Source organism: Paracoccidioides brasiliensis (assembly GCF_000150735.1).
Source record: "Paracoccidioides brasiliensis Pb18 unplaced genomic scaffold supercont2.14, whole genome shotgun sequence".
Lineage (NCBI taxonomy): Eukaryota > Fungi > Ascomycota > Eurotiomycetes > Onygenales > Ajellomycetaceae > Paracoccidioides > Paracoccidioides brasiliensis.
The window spans coordinates 229,808-247,209 of record NW_011371371.1 but is presented as its reverse complement, the minus strand read 5'-3'; the positions used below and the strand labels follow the sequence as shown (position 1 = coordinate 247,209).

Genomic DNA, 17,402 nt, shown 5'->3' with positions numbered 1-17,402 from the left:
GTTCTTGAAACTTCCTATCAAAGAATCTTGCCAATTCTATGGCATATCAGATATCAATAAAATTCACATCATTTGCTTCAGTATCAGCAAGAGAATTTGTAGAAGTAGCAATTCCATTGTAGGCTAATTTGATTGATACATTAAAGCTTTTCCCCTCAATTAAGTCCTTCATCTCAAATCTCTCACAGACTGTTGAACTATCTGAGGTGAAGTCTTCTCTCAGACTCACTCTTTTCTCAAATCTGCTGAAGGCTCAGAGGCATCATTCTCTGTGAGCTCAGCAATCATCTGCTGGGACTTCTGCTTTGCAGAACAGTTCCTGGCAATGTGGTCTTTTTTCTTACAGTAGTAGCACTGAATATCTGAACAAGAGCTCAAGGCCTCCTTCACAGTAGAGGATTTTGTTGTAGAGATGCTGGGGGGTGTTTGACTGTTGACAGTTCACAGAGTGTTCTGTTTGAAGATATTAGACTCATTTCTCTGCAAGCTCTTTGATTTCTGAGTGGCATTGATCATCTGGAGGGTGTGAGCTGCCTGCACACAGATTTTCTGAAACTCAGCATATGTATCAGTGATTGCATTGACTACTGCTACCATCTTCTGAAGGTCAAAGAACAGCTTGTCATTGAAGTCTGTCTTGTAGTCCTCTCTGACAATCTTGACCTCCCCTGCCAGATGTAAAAATTTTGTGACAAATTCATGATAATTATCCTCATTGTGCATAATCAGCTTGTGATAATCACTCTTGACATTTTGCAGTTTGTTAGCATTCTCATATATTGACTTGAGATGCTCAAACATCTCTTCTGCAGTTTGATATTGCTCAGAGTGGTTCTCTTTCATACAGAGTGCAATGTGATGTGCTGTGTCCCCATCAGTCTGGTTTTCAATGTACACTATTCTCATGTGTTCAGTAGAGTAGTGGTCAGCATTCTTCCAGAGCTTGTTCTTCATCTGAGAGAGTCAGTGTTCAAATTTCAGCTTCTTACTGTCAGTGAGGTGTTTCAGATCATCAATCTTGACAAACCTTCTGGCAGTCTCAGAGAGGATGACATCTTGACTTGCTGCTTGATTGCTGACTGTCATGCAGATCAGAGTGTGACTAAGTTCATCATGTTCAGCAATTAGCTCATCAATCTGACTTTGCTTGACAGCAGTCTGATTAGTAATGTTGTCCCATTTCATTCTCAGACATGTGATCATATCTCTTAATGTTTTTTCATTGTCAAAGATGTCATCAAAGATCACTGTCAACTCATTATAAACACAGTCACTGTCTGAGTGGATTGCCTCTCTGAATTCTTCAATTGAGACATGTGATTGATCAGTTGGTCTTGTTAGAAGGTATCACCAGTTCTTTCAGCCCCTTCCAGGGGGTTGGGAGCCTGTGGTGACCATCTGATGTTGGATTGAGCTGTTGTCTTCAACAGTGCTGTTGTCTTAGCAGTTGATCTGACATGTTGTCAGACTCTGAACTAGCAGGTTCTAATTCAACTGAGGCACTTAAGTTTTCTGCTGAAACCTGAGTGAGAAGGTAGAAGGGAAGCTTAGTATTGTGTTAGGGAGTGAATGCAAGCTGCATAAGAAGAAAGACTCTCTGTGTTGCTAACTGCTATATAACAAAATACTAAGCTTGATGGGATGAAAGGGGGTGCTGGGGCCTGCGTGGATTATAACCACCTGCATGGTCGTGTGGTCATGTGATATGGATTAGGCCTAATCGGGCGCCGAGCTTAATCCGACGTCGAGTCTAACCGGGCACCGGCCTTCGGTCGGGCTCGGTCGGACGCTGAGCCTAACAGACAGAGGTGTCTAAATACCATGATTTGAATAATATCTCAAATGATATAAATAGTATAATTGTAGTATTAATATTAAATTGTGAGACAAGAAGATCAGATATCTTTTCATTATTTTTATTATTATTATTCTTATTTTTACTTTTTCTTTATTATTTTTTGAATTTTATCTGTTATTTTTCTCATCAGTATTTTTAGTAATTTTATTCTTATTCACTTTTTCTCATTGATTAGTTGCTAATTCTAGATATTGTCATTAGTATATTTTATTTGTATGCTCTGCTTAGTTGCAAACATTGTACTTTAAGACAGAAAATGATGTATTGAACTGCTTATTATCATTACTTATAGTGATGACATTTGTCTTAGAGACTTTCAAATGATCAGTCTTCTTTATCTTGCTTATATGATTAATTAGTTATTTCATTAGATCATCAATATTCATATTCATAATCAGATCTTGATCAGTTGTATAAAAGTCATTAAGACAAGTCTTTACAAATGCTTTCTGATGATCATATAGATCAATTAGGAAAAAATTATGATAGAAATTATCATTCTAAGTAGCTAACTTCTTATGCTGTGTAGCAAGATATTCAAATCTTCTTTGATAGATAAGATAGTCATTATTCTTGACAACAAGATTTGAGAGCTTCTTCATGATATTCATGTGTTTTTTTTACTAAAGAAATAGTGTATTTTTGACTAATCTTCTATCACAGATCAGCTGCATTATCTAGTTCTAAGATTTCAATTATTTTATATATAAATTTTAGTAGATATTACAACATTCAACAATATAAAATCTTTATATATAGTATTTAATATATTTTTTTAACACATCAGTATTCTGAGATAATTTATACTGATTTCTTATAAGAATATCAGTGGCTTTAATAATCTTCATATTTGTCAAAATGTCAATTCTTCAGATCTAATAGTTGATTTCATCAAATGTCATCACAGTCTTTGTATTCATCAAAGCTTGTACTTTCTTATGATGATATTCACGTATTTTCTGTTTTAGAGTATATGCAGAGATAATTTCATTTGTACAGATGTTCTTCTGCACAGTCATCATATGATGACAAAACACAAGTAGATCAGATGCAGTCATTGTGATTATGTTATAAGGGGTTGAACCCCTAGATTCGCTCTGGCTGGCTGACTCAGCCTAGCCATCGTTTGCACGTGCGCACGTGATCATGCTACGCGAGCTTGCTTAAGCTCGAGTTCTCATCTCATTCTTTTCTTCCCTTTCTCAAGCAATTCGTCCTTGTTATATAGGAGGACTAGCCTCTAGTTCTTAGAGCTTAACCCTTTACATATGTTATTGATATTAAGAGCAGGAATTGAAATAAAGTCAGAATTTGAGCTAGAAGTCTTATCATTTTCTGACAATTCATCATATACATATCTTTTCTCTATATTACAGATTGAGCTGACTTCTTTCATTGCTTTTTCTGTCAATATGTATTCAATTTCTTCTTCATCTGCAGAACTAAGCACTATATTCTCTACTTCTTTATAGAGTATTGAGAATATTTCTAGAATTTTTAAATGAAAATATAGAAATTTCTTTCATTCTAATTGAGAAATAGATGATAATCTACTCATCTAACCAGAAGACTTGAGTATTCTCAGATCAAAAATTTTTAAGAAAAGAAAGAAAAATAGGAAAAAGAGAAAAATGATGTTTTTGTTTTAATTTTTTTATGAATACAATCTCTTTCTCATAACAAATAGTATTCTCTTGAGATCTTCTGATTTTTAGTGTAAAAAGAGTGTTTTTAAAGAAAATCTAGTTGAACTCATCCAATATCGCATTGGTTGCAGTGTATTCTAATTAAAATGTCTTGTTTTGCTTAAAAAACTGCTATCTGGGCTATAACCTATGGGATGGTTGAATCTCTCATATTGGGATGCCTAGCTAGCTATCTAATATACGCTATATCACGTGCGGCGGGGCGGCAGCCCGGGCCACATACGCCCAACACACGATAACATGAGCACGTGGTTTTCGCTGACTCATCCCAAGGCGCAAGCAACGAACGTTTCCTTCGCTGAGCCTCAATCTTCAACCTCAAAAATCTTCAACTCGCTCTATCCTACGACAGCAAAGACAACGAAGACGCAACGATAACCCTACTCTCCAGCTGCAACGGCTGTTCCTTGAATATCTCTGCATATTTCCTATTGTCACTGCCAGCAACCTTGTATTTGATTGTGCTCTTCTATCTCATTTTACCCACCCCTAGTCTGATTCTACCCCATCCTCGTTGCTTTGCACCCCCGTTTCCTAATTTGCCTCCTGGGGCAATACATCATCTGCTATTAACCAAACCCCGGCTTTCCTAGCTGCCAGCACGTTAGCTGTTGGAGTATTTGGCATTTTGTTGCTGAGAAGGACGGAAATAGGACTGGTGGCATCGTGCGGAGGTCGTATGGGTGGTGGATTATACTAGGGAGATATTTGCATTTGGAGGGTTTCACATCAGCCTGTTCTGTCAAGTGTGCACAGAGAATAGCTAGTAACCATTCTACAAATTCTGTCCTAACTTTTCATTTCTTATTTTAAAAATTTCTCACTCTCATTTAGCAGAAAGCTTGCTTCAGGCAAAAACAAGAAGACACTGAACAAAAAGAAAGAGACAAAAGGATTCCGTTCACTGCTTCTCCTAGCAAAACAGGACATTACTGCAAAATTCTCCAAGGAAACTCATTCACCTTTCTGCCCTGCTTATATTTTACGTTTCTTCTTTGCTATTCCTTTCTTGTTTCACTTTGTCTTTGATATCCTCTTATTTATCAGTTCATAATCTTCTCAGTTCCATCGGTATACCAAGTGCCCAGCATGTCGGCAGGACTGGCATCTGATGAAGTCGCGGAAGATTACAAGAACTCCCTCGAGGACCTAACAGGAAACGATAAATTCCAAATTAGCAATCTTACTGTGATCGCTAAGGAGAACACTGAACATGCGATGGCCATCTCCCGAGTATTGGAGAATCATATCCGAACGGTAGGTACTTCATACTTTTCTTGCTTTCTCCTGCTTGCCCCCGTTTCTGTTACCCATTAGCCATTCCTTCTATGCTTTGCGACCCCTCAAACTACTCGAGCACCTGTAGCAATATTGACATATTCACCTCTAACTCGGATTTTCATTTGTAGACTCCCCCAGCCCAGAAGCTCCCGGCTCTCTATGTAGTTGATTCAGTTGTGAAAAATGTAGGAACGCCTTACACCCTATTTTTGGGCCGCAACCTTTATCAGACATTCATGAACGCATATACTCTTGTCGACTCTCAGACCCGGAAAAAACTGGATGAAATGTTGAAAACTTGGAAAGAGCCCGTTCCCGGCTCCCTGGACACTAGACCTGTGTTTCCTGTTGAGATAACTCGCAGTATTGAGAATGCTCTGATCAAAGCCAGAACAGCTGCCCTTCAAAACCAGCAGGCGAGAAGCCAGCAGGATCTTCTCGGCCGGAACCGTGGAGTTGTTACGCCTCCGACTTCGACCACCTGGCAACATACTCCAACTCCGCCGCAAGCTGCTTCACGATATGCGCAATCATCCAATCAAAATGCTCCCCCACAGCACCCAAGTAATGGACAGCTCTATGTAAGCGCTCAATGCCTCCCGATTGCGCTGGCTGTTCTTCTACTAATGTCAACCCAGCAGTCCCAGCCATACGGACACCCAGTCCAAGAACCTGTTGATCTTGGCGCATTACACCGTGATATAGAGAATCTGATATCAAATTCTCGAATTGACTTCGCAAATAATCCCCTTGACCCTTCAATTCAGCAACGGCTAAAAGCCCTTCTAGACCTCCAGAATATCCTGCAACAACAAAAGCTGCCTCAAGATCAGTTGAGACTTATTCGAGACCAGGTATCTCAGCTCTCACCACCATCCCAACCGCCTCCACGAGCTGTTCCAACTCCACCGGTGCAATCGGTGCAACCAATGCAACAAAGCCAGCCATCACAGCCAAACCTTCAAGCCCTGCTGAATCCGAACACGATCGCAGAGCTCTTAAAAGTGAGAACAAACCAACAAAGTCTCACTCCACCGCCGCCACCGCATATCCCCTCATTTCTTCAACAAGCAGCAACTAGCACACCACCTCCTCCACCTCCTTCTACAGCTCCTGCCCTAGCAGAAAATCCATTGATCGCCTCTCTTAGAGCCCGAGGGTTACTTCCTCCCCCTGTGACATCGACTCCTCCAACACCCACGAATCTTCCCTTTATTCTCCCTGGACAAGCGGGATATACAGCCCCGGTTGCCATACCTCAACTATCCTCCCTCTCCGAAGCCAAAATCAATGTCCAAATGACCTCAGCGTCTATCAAAATGTAAGCGCTCCTATAACAAAATATATTGAACAGTAATTGTAATAACTGTGTTACCCATTTTTCTATCTAGACCAAGACCGAGTCTAATTGCAACACTTTACGAAGACAAGCCAAACAGATGTGGCACATGTGGCCGACGCTTTCAATCAGATGATCAAGGGAAGGAAAGAAAAGCACGCCATCTGGACTGGCACTTCAAAACCAACCAACGTATGACTGAAGCTGCCAAGCGCGGGCAAAGCCGAAGCTGGTATTTGGATGAACGGGTATGTAACTACAAAAGAACCTACGTCTATATATCTCGGTAACCCCAGCTCACAGTAGTCAACAGGAATGGATAAACTCACTAGAATACGACGACGACATCGGCCCGACTGGTGAAGGCACAACTTCCATTAACGGATCGGCAACCGACGCTGCCGCAGCGGCTGCAAAGAAGACGCCACAGACGCAATGGATCCACGTGCCAAATGACGCAACGCTTCGAAGCGTGCCGTGCCCCATCTGCCAGGAACAGTTCGAATCGACGTGGTCTGAAGAAGCGCAGGATTGGATTTGGCAGGATGCTACCAAGGTGGGCAGTCGGATATATCATGCTAGTTGCTATTCGGAGCTCACGAAAGATGGCACGGGGACGGGGCGCGGAACACCCGTGGGTAGAACTGGTAGTCGGACGCCTGACTCGGTCTTGGGGAAGAGGAAGGCGGAAGTAAGTCTCCTCGCGTTGTTTATTTTGCACAGCAATCCGAAGCGGAGGGGTGGCGTAGTATACTAACTATTTTTTCTCATTTGTATCCAGGAACCAGAAAATGCCACAGCTAGTGTTAGAATAAAAACTGAACCTGCATCCTGACATGTTTTATACCTAGAAGCTTTTTCCTTTCTTTTCCTACTTTTTTAGCCTTTGAGCGGCCGGCCTCATTTTGTACCCATGACCCCAGAGCAGGGCTGCCACGCAGGCTTTAGACCCTAATATCTCTCACTGCTTTCGCCACTTCAATATATTGTTTGAACATACAAGCTGGCTGCTATTCATTTCATTTGAAAAGTCTGTCTAGAGGCTTGACTTAGACTTCGGTGTTTTGTTTTATTTCAACCTCTTCCATGAGCATGGCATGGCATGGCATGGCTCCTTTTGAGTCTATATTTCTCTAGTTTTTTCATAGATTGTCATCTACTCCTTTCTTTCCAATAGCAGACAATATTCGAAAACCTGAGTTTCGCGTTGTTTTATCCGGGTTTATTCTTATTGTTTTTATGCCTGTTTGTTTAATTGAGTTGATAGCCATAGAACTAAGAATAAGAAAACAAAATCTGTGAAATTACTTCAGCTGTCTTAACATTTTCTTCGTTCAGTCATCACCACCGGCTCTCATCGGTATGCCGAAAACCCTGACTTTTCGCAAACTTCCGGCTTCTAAGTTGCGGAACCGAGGTCCCAGCGTAGTGGTTACATGCTAAAGATGCCATCGTGCGATAACAGCAGCTTATTCCGCCTAAGTTCAAGGTTTATTATGCGAGTATGACGGTAGCTATGGAACTCAAACGTAAGCCCTCATTAGCGTTTGGATAAGTTTATGTCAACCCTTCGCCAATCTTAGCATCCAATATTAGTTAGGAGGATCATGTGTGGGTTAACCAGACCTTGCTGCCATCTCTTTTCCAGCCCAGTTCGCAGCATATATCGACGATCATAATGGCGGAACCATACATTGCCAGGTGGGGGTTCATGGGTATGGATAGACACCTTTCTTGCATTCCACACCCTACGGCACATATTCAATTAGCTGACATAGTATATATATATTTAATTAGCCACGGGAGGGATTGCCAAAAGTATGAATCATATCCAATCACCCTGATAAAACCCATAGAATAAATAATATAAAACAAATGAATACCCGCGCCCAATAATCTAACCATGATGATACCTCGTCAACAATCGCAGCATTCGCAATGGATCTGCTCATCGACTCCTCCCTCCGCAACGCCCTAGATATCTCCCACAAAATAACAGCAGTCGCCTCCTCTGCCTCGCGCGAAAGTGCAGAGAAATTCATAGCAGACCTCTCTATCCCCCAGCCATGCGCAGCATACGGTTCCTATGAGGATCTCGTCAATGATGCCAATGTGGACATCGTCTACATAGCCTCACCACACTCTCATCATTTCCAGAACACGATGCTCTCGCTGGAAGCGGGGAAGCATGTGCTGGTTGAGAAGCCGATAACTGTCAATGCCGCGCAGGCGAGGATCCTCGTTGAGACGGCGAGGAGCAAGCAATTGTTTCTTATGGAGGCGGTGTGGACGAGGTATTTCCCGCTTTCGGTGCAGATTCGGGAATTGATTGGGAAGGGGGAGATTGGGGAGGTGCTGCGTGTGACGGCGGATACGAGTGATGGCGGTAGGGATCCGGAGGGGCAGTGGGGGACGACGCACCGGATGGTTAACATGGATTTGGCGGGCGGGGTGTTGTTGGATGGTAAGTGCGGTTATTACATCCATAGCAGTATATTCTGTGAGTTGTGGCAGCATGGAGAGCGATAATAACGGTGTATATATACACAGTGGGCATCTATTCCTTAACCTGGATATTCCAGACGCTCTACCATACCCTACCCCCGTCCAAACGCAAACCCCCTTCTTCCATCCAGTCCCAAATGATCCACTACCAGCCCACAGGCGCTGACGAGTCCACCACAATCCTTCTCGAATTCCCTTCCTCAACGCCCGCAGGGACTCACAAAGCTCAAGCTGTCGCCATGACCAACTTCCGCATATCCTCCAACCCAGATGGAGACTGGGCTGCGGGTCCCTCCGTGCGCATTCAGGGCACGAGCGGGGAGATACAAGTTTTCGGGTTCCCGTTTCACCCGGACAGTTTCAAGGTATTACCACGCAAGTTTCCAGGTGAGTGTGATGGTGGTGGGGAGGGCGTGGGGATTAGAGAGGTTGTAGGTTCGTTTCCGGGGAATGGGAAGGGGATGTATTGGGAGGCTGATGAGGTGGCACGGTGTGTGAGGGATGGGAAGCTGGAGAGTGAGACGATGCCGTTGGAGGAGAGTTTGGTTATTATGGATGTTATGGATGAGGCGAGGAGACAGGGGGGTTTGAGGTATCCGGAGAAAATTGAGTCGACTGTGTATCCGTTGAAGCTTCCGCAGAAGAAGCGAGATTCTTAAACGGTCAAGTTGTTTAAGGGTTGATAGTCCCTTTTGGGGGGTGAGAATTTCAAGTTAAGTTATGCAAATGTAATTCATGGAGCGATTAGGCAAGATAATTAATTGCTCTAGCTAGGTGGTAAATCTGACACGTTGACATGTATTAAACACGCCTTTACTTTCTGCAAATGATTAGGACTGGTTGCTACGGATTTTCAACCCCCCTAGAAGGGTGACAAGGTGGAATCGCCTATGCAAAATCATAAAGTGGGGATTCTTACTCTCGTTGGCTCAGATCTCACGGTGCTGGGATATCTAACCTATCTCATCACCATCATAAAAACATCGAAACATAACAGTAAGTACAGTAGATTCAACGAAACCAAAAGAAACTTGTGAGATTTCATACCATCAGACGCCAGACACCAGACACCGGACTTCCCATTCCATATTGTTTTTTGGGCAACATGTAACTGTCCATGACGAACTTATCCAGATGGAAACAAAGAAAAGAGGGAAGAGTTATTGAACCAACAATCACCAGATGCTCGTGACACGAAGCCAGATGATTAACCAGGGCAAAAAGGAGAAAGGGAAGTTAAATAAGAAAGCAGAATAAACCAATCGCCATGAAATACTCAAGAATCTTCAAATGCTCCCGTCCTCCGAAAATAAAGCACGCACAGCGTGTCCTTTTAGTAGTCGCCAGGGTCAGCGGATACGAAAGGGTCCGTTGTGTGTACAGTACATATTCACTGAGCCGTGCCGGGTTCGACTTCAAAATCGAACTCCTCGCCGGTAGTTGGAATTGGCGCATCCGTTGGGTCGGGTGATTCGGTCTCGCTGCTATCAGTTGTGGAACCCAATTGGTCCGGCTATGGTTTAATGTTAACAATCAGATCCCAGTTGATAAAGAATATCAAATTCATTCATTGAGGAGTCTGTTATGACACTCGCTCTACCTACGAGTGCAGTTGGAGGGGTTGCAACTAGTCCCAACAGGCGGGCGGGCATGGAGAATGAAAGAGTAGAAGGAAATCGGGATAAACTCACCATAACTTCGATGAGGTCGCCATCGTTAGGCATGGGTGCGGGAGGGCTTGGCACCTCAGCCGTCGGCATAGCGCGGTCCATATAACTGACTGGGTTGGCGGGTGGTATCTGAATGCCGTCATAACGTACAATTGCTGTAAGTATAGGGGCGGGAGGACCTTTAGCGGGATCAACAACATAGAGGTGGGGAAGGAAAGGGGCAAAGTGGGGTTACGGAGATTGAGATGGCGAAACCAACAGGGCCCCAAATGAGATAGAAACAAGAAGATAGCCCAAGCGGAATTGAAGATTTGGGGTACTCCAGAGAGGGTTGGGAGGCAACATTGACTGATTTGTCCTCTCTGTTTTGAGCGCAAACTTACGCTCAAGGTGAAGCATTCCCAAATCCGCACTGGTCTTGGGACTGAAAGATGTTCGTGACAAAGAAGAGAGATGTTAGCTGTCTATAATTGGAAATAACACAGTGTACTGAGAGTAAAAAGGACCTGTAAACAGGCCTGTTTCCTCTTCTTCCCCCGTTTTCAGAAGTCAAGGTAGGGTGACAGAAAGGGGGAGGCCCAGGGAGCATAGGCTAATGCCACTTGACTTGGTGATATGGCTGGTAAGCAAGGAGAAGTGATGGAAGAGCCTTACAATTGAGGTTGCCCTATTTCTAAGCCACCAACAGAGGAGGTTGGTTGGTTCTGACGACCCTCACAAGCACATGAAAAACAATTACCCATTGTCAGATGGATAACTTGATATTCTGAGAAATTAAGGAGTGATAGAGCTGAAAGCTGTGACTGAGGAAGAGAATGAACAGGATTTCGCCCTGATTAGAGCAAGTATCTGATATAGGTAAGGATTGCTGATGAGAAACAACCTGGGAACAGAGGATTCAACAAGAATGGGATGAAAGAGTTTTGAGGAATAAGACGAAGAGGAGTGGATTAGCGAGGTTATGAGATGGTTCATGATGTGAAGAATTGATATAGCATCAGGGAGTCAGTGCTTCTGTCACCAAGGAAACAGGGCATTCCCATCAACACACCACACACAAGAGATACAATGTGTTCTTGGCCCAAAACAGTGTCAGATTCTATAGAAAAAAGGTATATAGCAAAGCTTGGCTCAAGCTAATATAAATGCCATAACTTTGCTTTTGATATCTGATAACAGACATATCAGAGCCCTTGAGCACGAATACAGAGCCACACATGGGTATCAAGTAGACTGAAAGGAAACAACTATTAAAAGAGAACAAGAAAAACAAACACCCAACCCTTAGAACAGCCAGAAAAGGAAATGAAACCGGAGAAAATAAAACAAGACAAAGTAGATTTGCCAAAAGTGGTTGATTGACAGCGGAAAAGTATTATGATACAAGAGCTGCGTATCCCGCATTCTATGTACGAGTACAGTTGCTTACCTATCGCCAAACAAAATGGAATAGAAGCTTTTCGCGTATAAAATCATGGGGCACATAATATTCTCCAACAGGAAGTCGGACCGATCCATTCCCGGCACCGGAGAAAGTAGAGGGAATCCGTGAAGAGAAGAAACAAAACGGAAGCGGGTGCATAAAAGGCCTAACGAGATATGAGGACATGATGATTTGTAAGAGGCAAAAAGATGTTAAAATTATGCCGGCCTTATTTTGACAGGCCAATTTTGCCAAGAATTGGGCTAGAAGGGGTCTTGTCGCTGTCAAATACTTTCAGCAGGCTCTTCCACACCTGTCCGGGTTCTTGGCTAGCATCGATCCCCGTCCAGATGCCGGTTTTCTTGTAGTATCCAACAATAGGGGCAGTTTGGGAGTGGTAGGTCTTGAGTCTCTTTTGCAGGGCCTCCGCGTTATCATCGGAGCGCTGAATCAATGGCTCCCCGGTAATATCGTCCTTCATGGGCTCCTTGGGGGGGTTGAAGATCTTGTGATACGACCGTCCCGAAGCTGGATGGACCAAGCGACCAGTTATCCGTGCAACCAAGAGCGCATCGTCGATCTGGAGCTCGATGGCGTGTTGAAGCTTCTGGCCACGCGAATCAAGCATGCCATCTAATCGCTCAGCCTGAGCGACTGTGCGTGGGAAACCATCCAGGATAAAGCTATATATGTTTCCAAGAGCGTTATGTTAGTCAAGAAATGCATACAATATTCCATGCCTGGCGCCAAAATTGAGAAGAAGCAATACGCACCCGTTCTGGCAGTCCTTGTTCGTCTCCAGCTCATGCTTGATCATGTTAACCATGATCTCATCACTAACCAGTCCTCCCTGGTCCATGATCTTCTTGGCCTCCTTGCCCAACTCAGTCTTGCGAGCGACTTGTGACCGTAACATATCTCCCGTGGCCTGCAAAAAAAAAGTAAAATAAAAATAAAAAGCACGATCTCATCAGTTACCAGTCAATCGATCCACTTGAGGATTTTTCCTCCCAAACGCGGAAGGAGGTTATGTGTAGCAACTCACCAGGTGGCAGACACAGAACTTTTCCTTGATATTGGGAGCTTGAGTTCCCTTGCCTGCACATCAATTCAATCAGTAACTACACATACAAGCTACGTGATGTCCGCAATAGCTAACTAACAGAAAAGGACGGGAAGGGTGGGAAGGAGATTCGGCTGCACGCACCAGCACCTGGAGGGCCCATCAAAATCATCCGCACAGATTCCGCGACGGACTTAGGCTTCGACGAGTCACCACCATGGAGTAATCGATGTTCCAATTGAGCCACCCGCGACTCGAGTTCGCCAATGATGTTCTTGAGGCTGTCGATGGTCTCATCCTTGATGGGAGCCATGATGTGAGGAATGAGACTGAACGGAAGATGAAGATGAAGCCAATCCTAACCAAGGTTCCGCTAGTCACTTGTTTAACAAAGGAAACGGAGGAAGAGGGGAGAGGGAGAGGGAGAGGGAGAGGGAGAAAGAAGAAAAGACTGTTTTTTCGGGTTGGATGGTGGGGAAAAGTGTTTTTTTTTTTTTTTTTCAAGTATGCGGCGACAGGAGGTTGTCCGGAGGTGGTAATTTAAACAGACGAAAGATGAAGGTCGAAGCCAAGAAATTTGTGATGGGGGGGACCCAAGCTCCCGCCCGGCCGAGGTGCGTGAGGGCTGCGTGGTTTAGTTGTTTACCGTGAAGAGTCGTGCAGATTGTCTATACTATGAGTCCAAACTGGCAGCCAGTCCCAACTACGTAAAAGCCCCTAGGGAACACCACGCAAGCCGCGAACTGGAATAGGAACTCGGTGTCTCCACAGCAGCCAGCTTAACTTATTATTGCCGAAGATCTTTTTTGTCTCTTCGTGAGCTCCAGTGTTTTGGCTTTCCAGGCTTTACCCGAAGACGAAGCCGTCATATATTCCATACAAGCTTAAACTCTAGCAGGGTTATATTTTTCTATATAGACACTGTACCCTTTTTAAGCTCAACAATATTTTCCTCCATCGTAGCATTCATCTTCAATCTTCACAATACTTACTCCGTATGCAAGGTGGCCTGAACGATTATTATTATTATTATTATTATTACTTATTTAACGCCTGGAGGCACGTGATCAGCTGACTAAGAATAGTCTGCTGTCGCGGCCACAGCACCTCCCTAAGGGTATCAGGCGTGCCAGCGCAGCAGCTAGTCTGCTGTCTGACATGTCTAGTCAGCTGAAGCCCTCTTGAGAGTCTATGTACAGAGTAGCCCCCATCCTGGAGGTTCTGAATGGTGTAGTAGCTGAAGATTACAGGACTGAGGAAGCCAAGAGCTTCTAGAGTGGTGTGTAGAGGTGATGAGAAATGTATATAAGAAGCATAGAAAAGAGAGAGGGGGAGAGAGAAGTTGAATGTTGAACAGATTCTAGTAGCAGCATTGAATATTAATGAAGAAGTGGGTATTAGTGCATCAGATAGAGAAGGTCATAGCTTCTCTTACTGTGCTGAGAAGTCAGTCAATTGCTTTCTTTAATTCTCAGCATGCTTCAGAGATTTTAATTCATTCAATGTTTCAGTCTTTTCAGTAAAAGAAGAAGTGCTCAGAGGTCTTATCTCAGCTGCAAGAGCAGATGAGAAGTGCATTGTCATGTGCTCATCTGTGATGATAGACTGTAAAGTCACTGTGATCTGTTCTAGCTGCCAGCAAGTGACCTAGATTTCTTCAGAGAAGAGTGAGCTCAGAGAAGAGTTCTTTTGACATTGAAATATTGAGGTTCTTGTATCATGATGTGCTATTGAAGCTTCAGTATTGTTGCAGTGAGGCATTGAAGCATTCTTTAGCATAGAATTTGACTCACATCAGGGTCAGAGTGTGGTGAGTGCATTTCATTGTGCAGGCTGACTTGGCCACAGCATCTGCAGCATCATTGTCTGAAATTTCAGCATGGCTGAAGCATCATCAAACATAGATCTGTCTTGAACTGGCTGGACCTGGGCTCTGTTTTGTCCAGAATCTGTGAAGTTCATTGAACTTAGCAAAGACAAGAAAAGATGTTTGTGTGAGTGTGTCTGTGTGAAGTCTTATTGCAGTCTCTTCATTGTCTAGAGTCACTATAATGTGTCATGCAAACATAGAGAAGGGGTTCTGTAGCACTGTCTCAAGATTAGCAACTGCTGCAAGCACTTCAGCATCAAAGACCTCAGCAGTGCAGTTCAGAGGCAGCTTATCAAGCTTCAGAGATTGATTTGTTTCTTGATATAGACAGTAGTCTTCATCTGAAACTTCTTGACTGTCTTTGAAGCCATCAGTATATGTGATGAGATTGAGAGAGGATACAGCTTTCTGAAGTCAGTTTTGAAAAGCTGCTGATTCTGCAGCTTGTTTCACAGTCTCAATTTCTAGTGTCTTTTGCTCTTTATTTGATATGTCAGAATTGTCTCAAGAAGACAGAGACTCTGAATCAGATGTGATGGCTGTCATTTTAATGTTTTGTCTAATTCATTTAAAATGTGAGATGTATCATCTTTGATGTAGAGAATGTGATGAGTTGACTGCAGCTATGTGAACAGCTAGTTAGTCATGTATTCTTTCTAGCCAGGCTTTGACTGAGCCTCAGCTTGATTCATGTAGGAGAACAGAGATAGACATTGTGGCAAAAACAGATAGAATGACTTGAGCAGTGTTGTTGAAGACTGTCTGAATCTTGTCAATGACTGTCTGAGAGGTTCACTTTGAGAACCAGATCTCAGCTTCATAAAACAGAGTGCTGAAGGCATAGCTTTGAGTTGCTTGTCTGAGCAAATGTGTTTGATTTCTGAATGAGACTTCATTTAGTGATTTAATGTGTTCTGTAGCAATTCTGACTTGAGTGCATACAAGATGAATATGTTCTCTGAAGAGTAACTTTCTGTCAAAGAAAATCTCTAGTCATCTGATGTAGTTATTGAGAGAAATTGTCTGTTCATTAAAGAAGATGAAGGGCTTCAAGTACTTGATCTTTTTATGAAAGTATTGAAGCTCTGTCTTGACTGGGTCAAATGAGATTCCATTGTCAATATCTCATTTCAGAGTGTGATTGAGAGAATTCTGAAGCTGACTTCCTATCTGCTCAAGGGAGCTTTTAGTCTTCAGGATTGCAATGTCATCTGCATACCCAAATCAGTCTTTGATAAGCTGGAGGAGGGGTTCTACATAGAGCAGAAAAAGAATTGATGAGATGAGAGATCTCTGTGAAAGGTCACAGAGAATCTGAAACATCTTCAATTGAACATCATTTAGTTGAATCAAAGCTAGTTGTTGATTGAGAAAAGATGCTACTCACTTTATCAGAACTGCCAGCCAGCTCTGTTTCTGTAGATGTCTTAAAAGTCAGTCTTGAAGAACTCTGTTGAAGATCTCTTTGACATTTAGAGTGATCATGCCAGTCAGAAGATGTTTGTCCCATGCCTCTTGTACATCACAGACTAGTGCAGTGATGAGATCTACTGCAGACCTCTGTTGAACAGCACTACACTGATCTTCTGCTAGAATGTGATGATGAAGAGTGAGATGAGACATTCATCTAGCTATCAGACACTCCAGTCCTTTGCTGAGACAGAATAGCAGTGCAATTGAATGATAAGACTTTGATAGAGAGTAATCTCTTTTCTCTGACTTTGAAATAATCATCACCTCAGTCTTCTTGAAGCTCTGGAGGTGGATTCCTTGATCTATACAGTGTTGAAAGAGTAGAACAATTCAATTGCCTATCACTGACCATGTCTTTTGAAGAATCTTGACTGTAATGCCATCCAGATCAGAAGATGTGCTAAGTGTCTGGCAGATGACTCTGTAGACTTTCTGCTCTGTAAGAGGCATTCAGAATATCTCTCTGCATGGAATTGTTGATGTATGCTCTGGGATATCTTTCACATCAAGATGTCTGACCAGAAGTGTTTCACATAGTAGAGAAGATTTGCCAGCACAAGATTGTTCTAGATGTCCATCAGAATGTTGTAAAGAAGAAGTGAGGTTTTGAGATTGATATTTATGCCATTTGACAATCTTGTAGACATCTGATAAGGAGAAAGCCTTCTCAATTCACTGATGATTCCATGCTCTCTTAGCTTTTCTAATTTCTGTCTGAAATGTCACTTGTTCTGATTGACAAGAGCTGTGTCTACATGCTGCATGATATACTCTTCTGGCTATCTTGACTGCTGGGGTCCACCATGGAGCATGATGACTCTTGAGTCCTGAGATGAGAGAGCAGGAGCCTTGTAGAGCCAGTTGAAGAGATTTCATGATGTCTGCTGCTTTCTCATTCACATTCTCATAGATCAGTGAGGAGAAGAAAGTGAGTAATTGCAAGAAGTGATCAGCATCACAGATCATGAGACTAAGCTTCTTCTTCTTAATCAATTGAGTCTGAGTCTGTGATAATTGAACTGTTGTGATAAGAGTTTCATGATCTGAGATGCAGTGCAGTTCAGAAGCAATATGACAAATAGCTGAGTTGGCAGTACAGAAGACAAGATCAAGTGTGTCTTCTTGTCTATGTGTAAAGAATTCAGCTGGGTTGAGAAGCTGAAGTTCAAGAGAGATTGCTCAGTTATACAGATTCTTTTCTGCTTGAGAATGTC

General features: G+C 43.1%; 4 protein-coding genes across 4 annotated transcripts; 2 read left to right on the top strand and 2 right to left on the bottom strand.

Annotated features, from left to right (window-relative positions):
• Nucleotides 1–4,653: 4,653 nt before the first annotated feature.
• Nucleotides 4,654–7,019, top strand: PADG_08101 (uncharacterized protein; the record flags this gene model as incomplete). The annotated part of the gene is made up of 5 exons (XM_010765139.1): nt 4,654–4,821; nt 4,974–6,166; nt 6,237–6,432; nt 6,498–6,875; nt 6,966–7,019. The coding sequence occupies 5 exons, from the start codon at nt 4,654–4,656 to the stop codon at nt 7,017–7,019; spliced, it is 1,989 nt and encodes a 662-aa protein (XP_010763441.1).
• A 1,103-nt stretch (nt 7,020–8,122) lies between these two features.
• PADG_08100 (uncharacterized protein) lies at nt 8,123–9,348 on the top strand (the record flags this gene model as incomplete). The annotated part of the gene is made up of 2 exons (XM_010765172.1): nt 8,123–8,648; nt 8,735–9,348. 2 exons carry the CDS (start codon nt 8,123–8,125, stop codon nt 9,346–9,348), a joined length of 1,140 nt encoding a protein of 379 aa, XP_010763474.1.
• A 731-nt stretch (nt 9,349–10,079) lies between these two features.
• Nucleotides 10,080–10,461, bottom strand: PADG_08099 (uncharacterized protein; the record flags this gene model as incomplete). The annotated part of the gene is made up of 2 exons (XM_010765138.1): nt 10,080–10,202; nt 10,381–10,461. The coding sequence occupies 2 exons, from the start codon at nt 10,459–10,461 to the stop codon at nt 10,080–10,082; spliced, it is 204 nt and encodes a 67-aa protein (XP_010763440.1).
• A 1,550-nt stretch (nt 10,462–12,011) lies between these two features.
• Nucleotides 12,012–13,158, bottom strand: PADG_08098 (adenylate kinase 1; the record flags this gene model as incomplete). Its single annotated transcript, XM_010765171.1, has 4 exons — nt 12,012–12,465; nt 12,556–12,710; nt 12,828–12,880; nt 12,990–13,158. The coding sequence occupies 4 exons, from the start codon at nt 13,156–13,158 to the stop codon at nt 12,012–12,014; spliced, it is 831 nt and encodes a 276-aa protein (XP_010763473.1).
• Between the last annotated feature and the right edge of the window lie 4,244 nt (nt 13,159–17,402).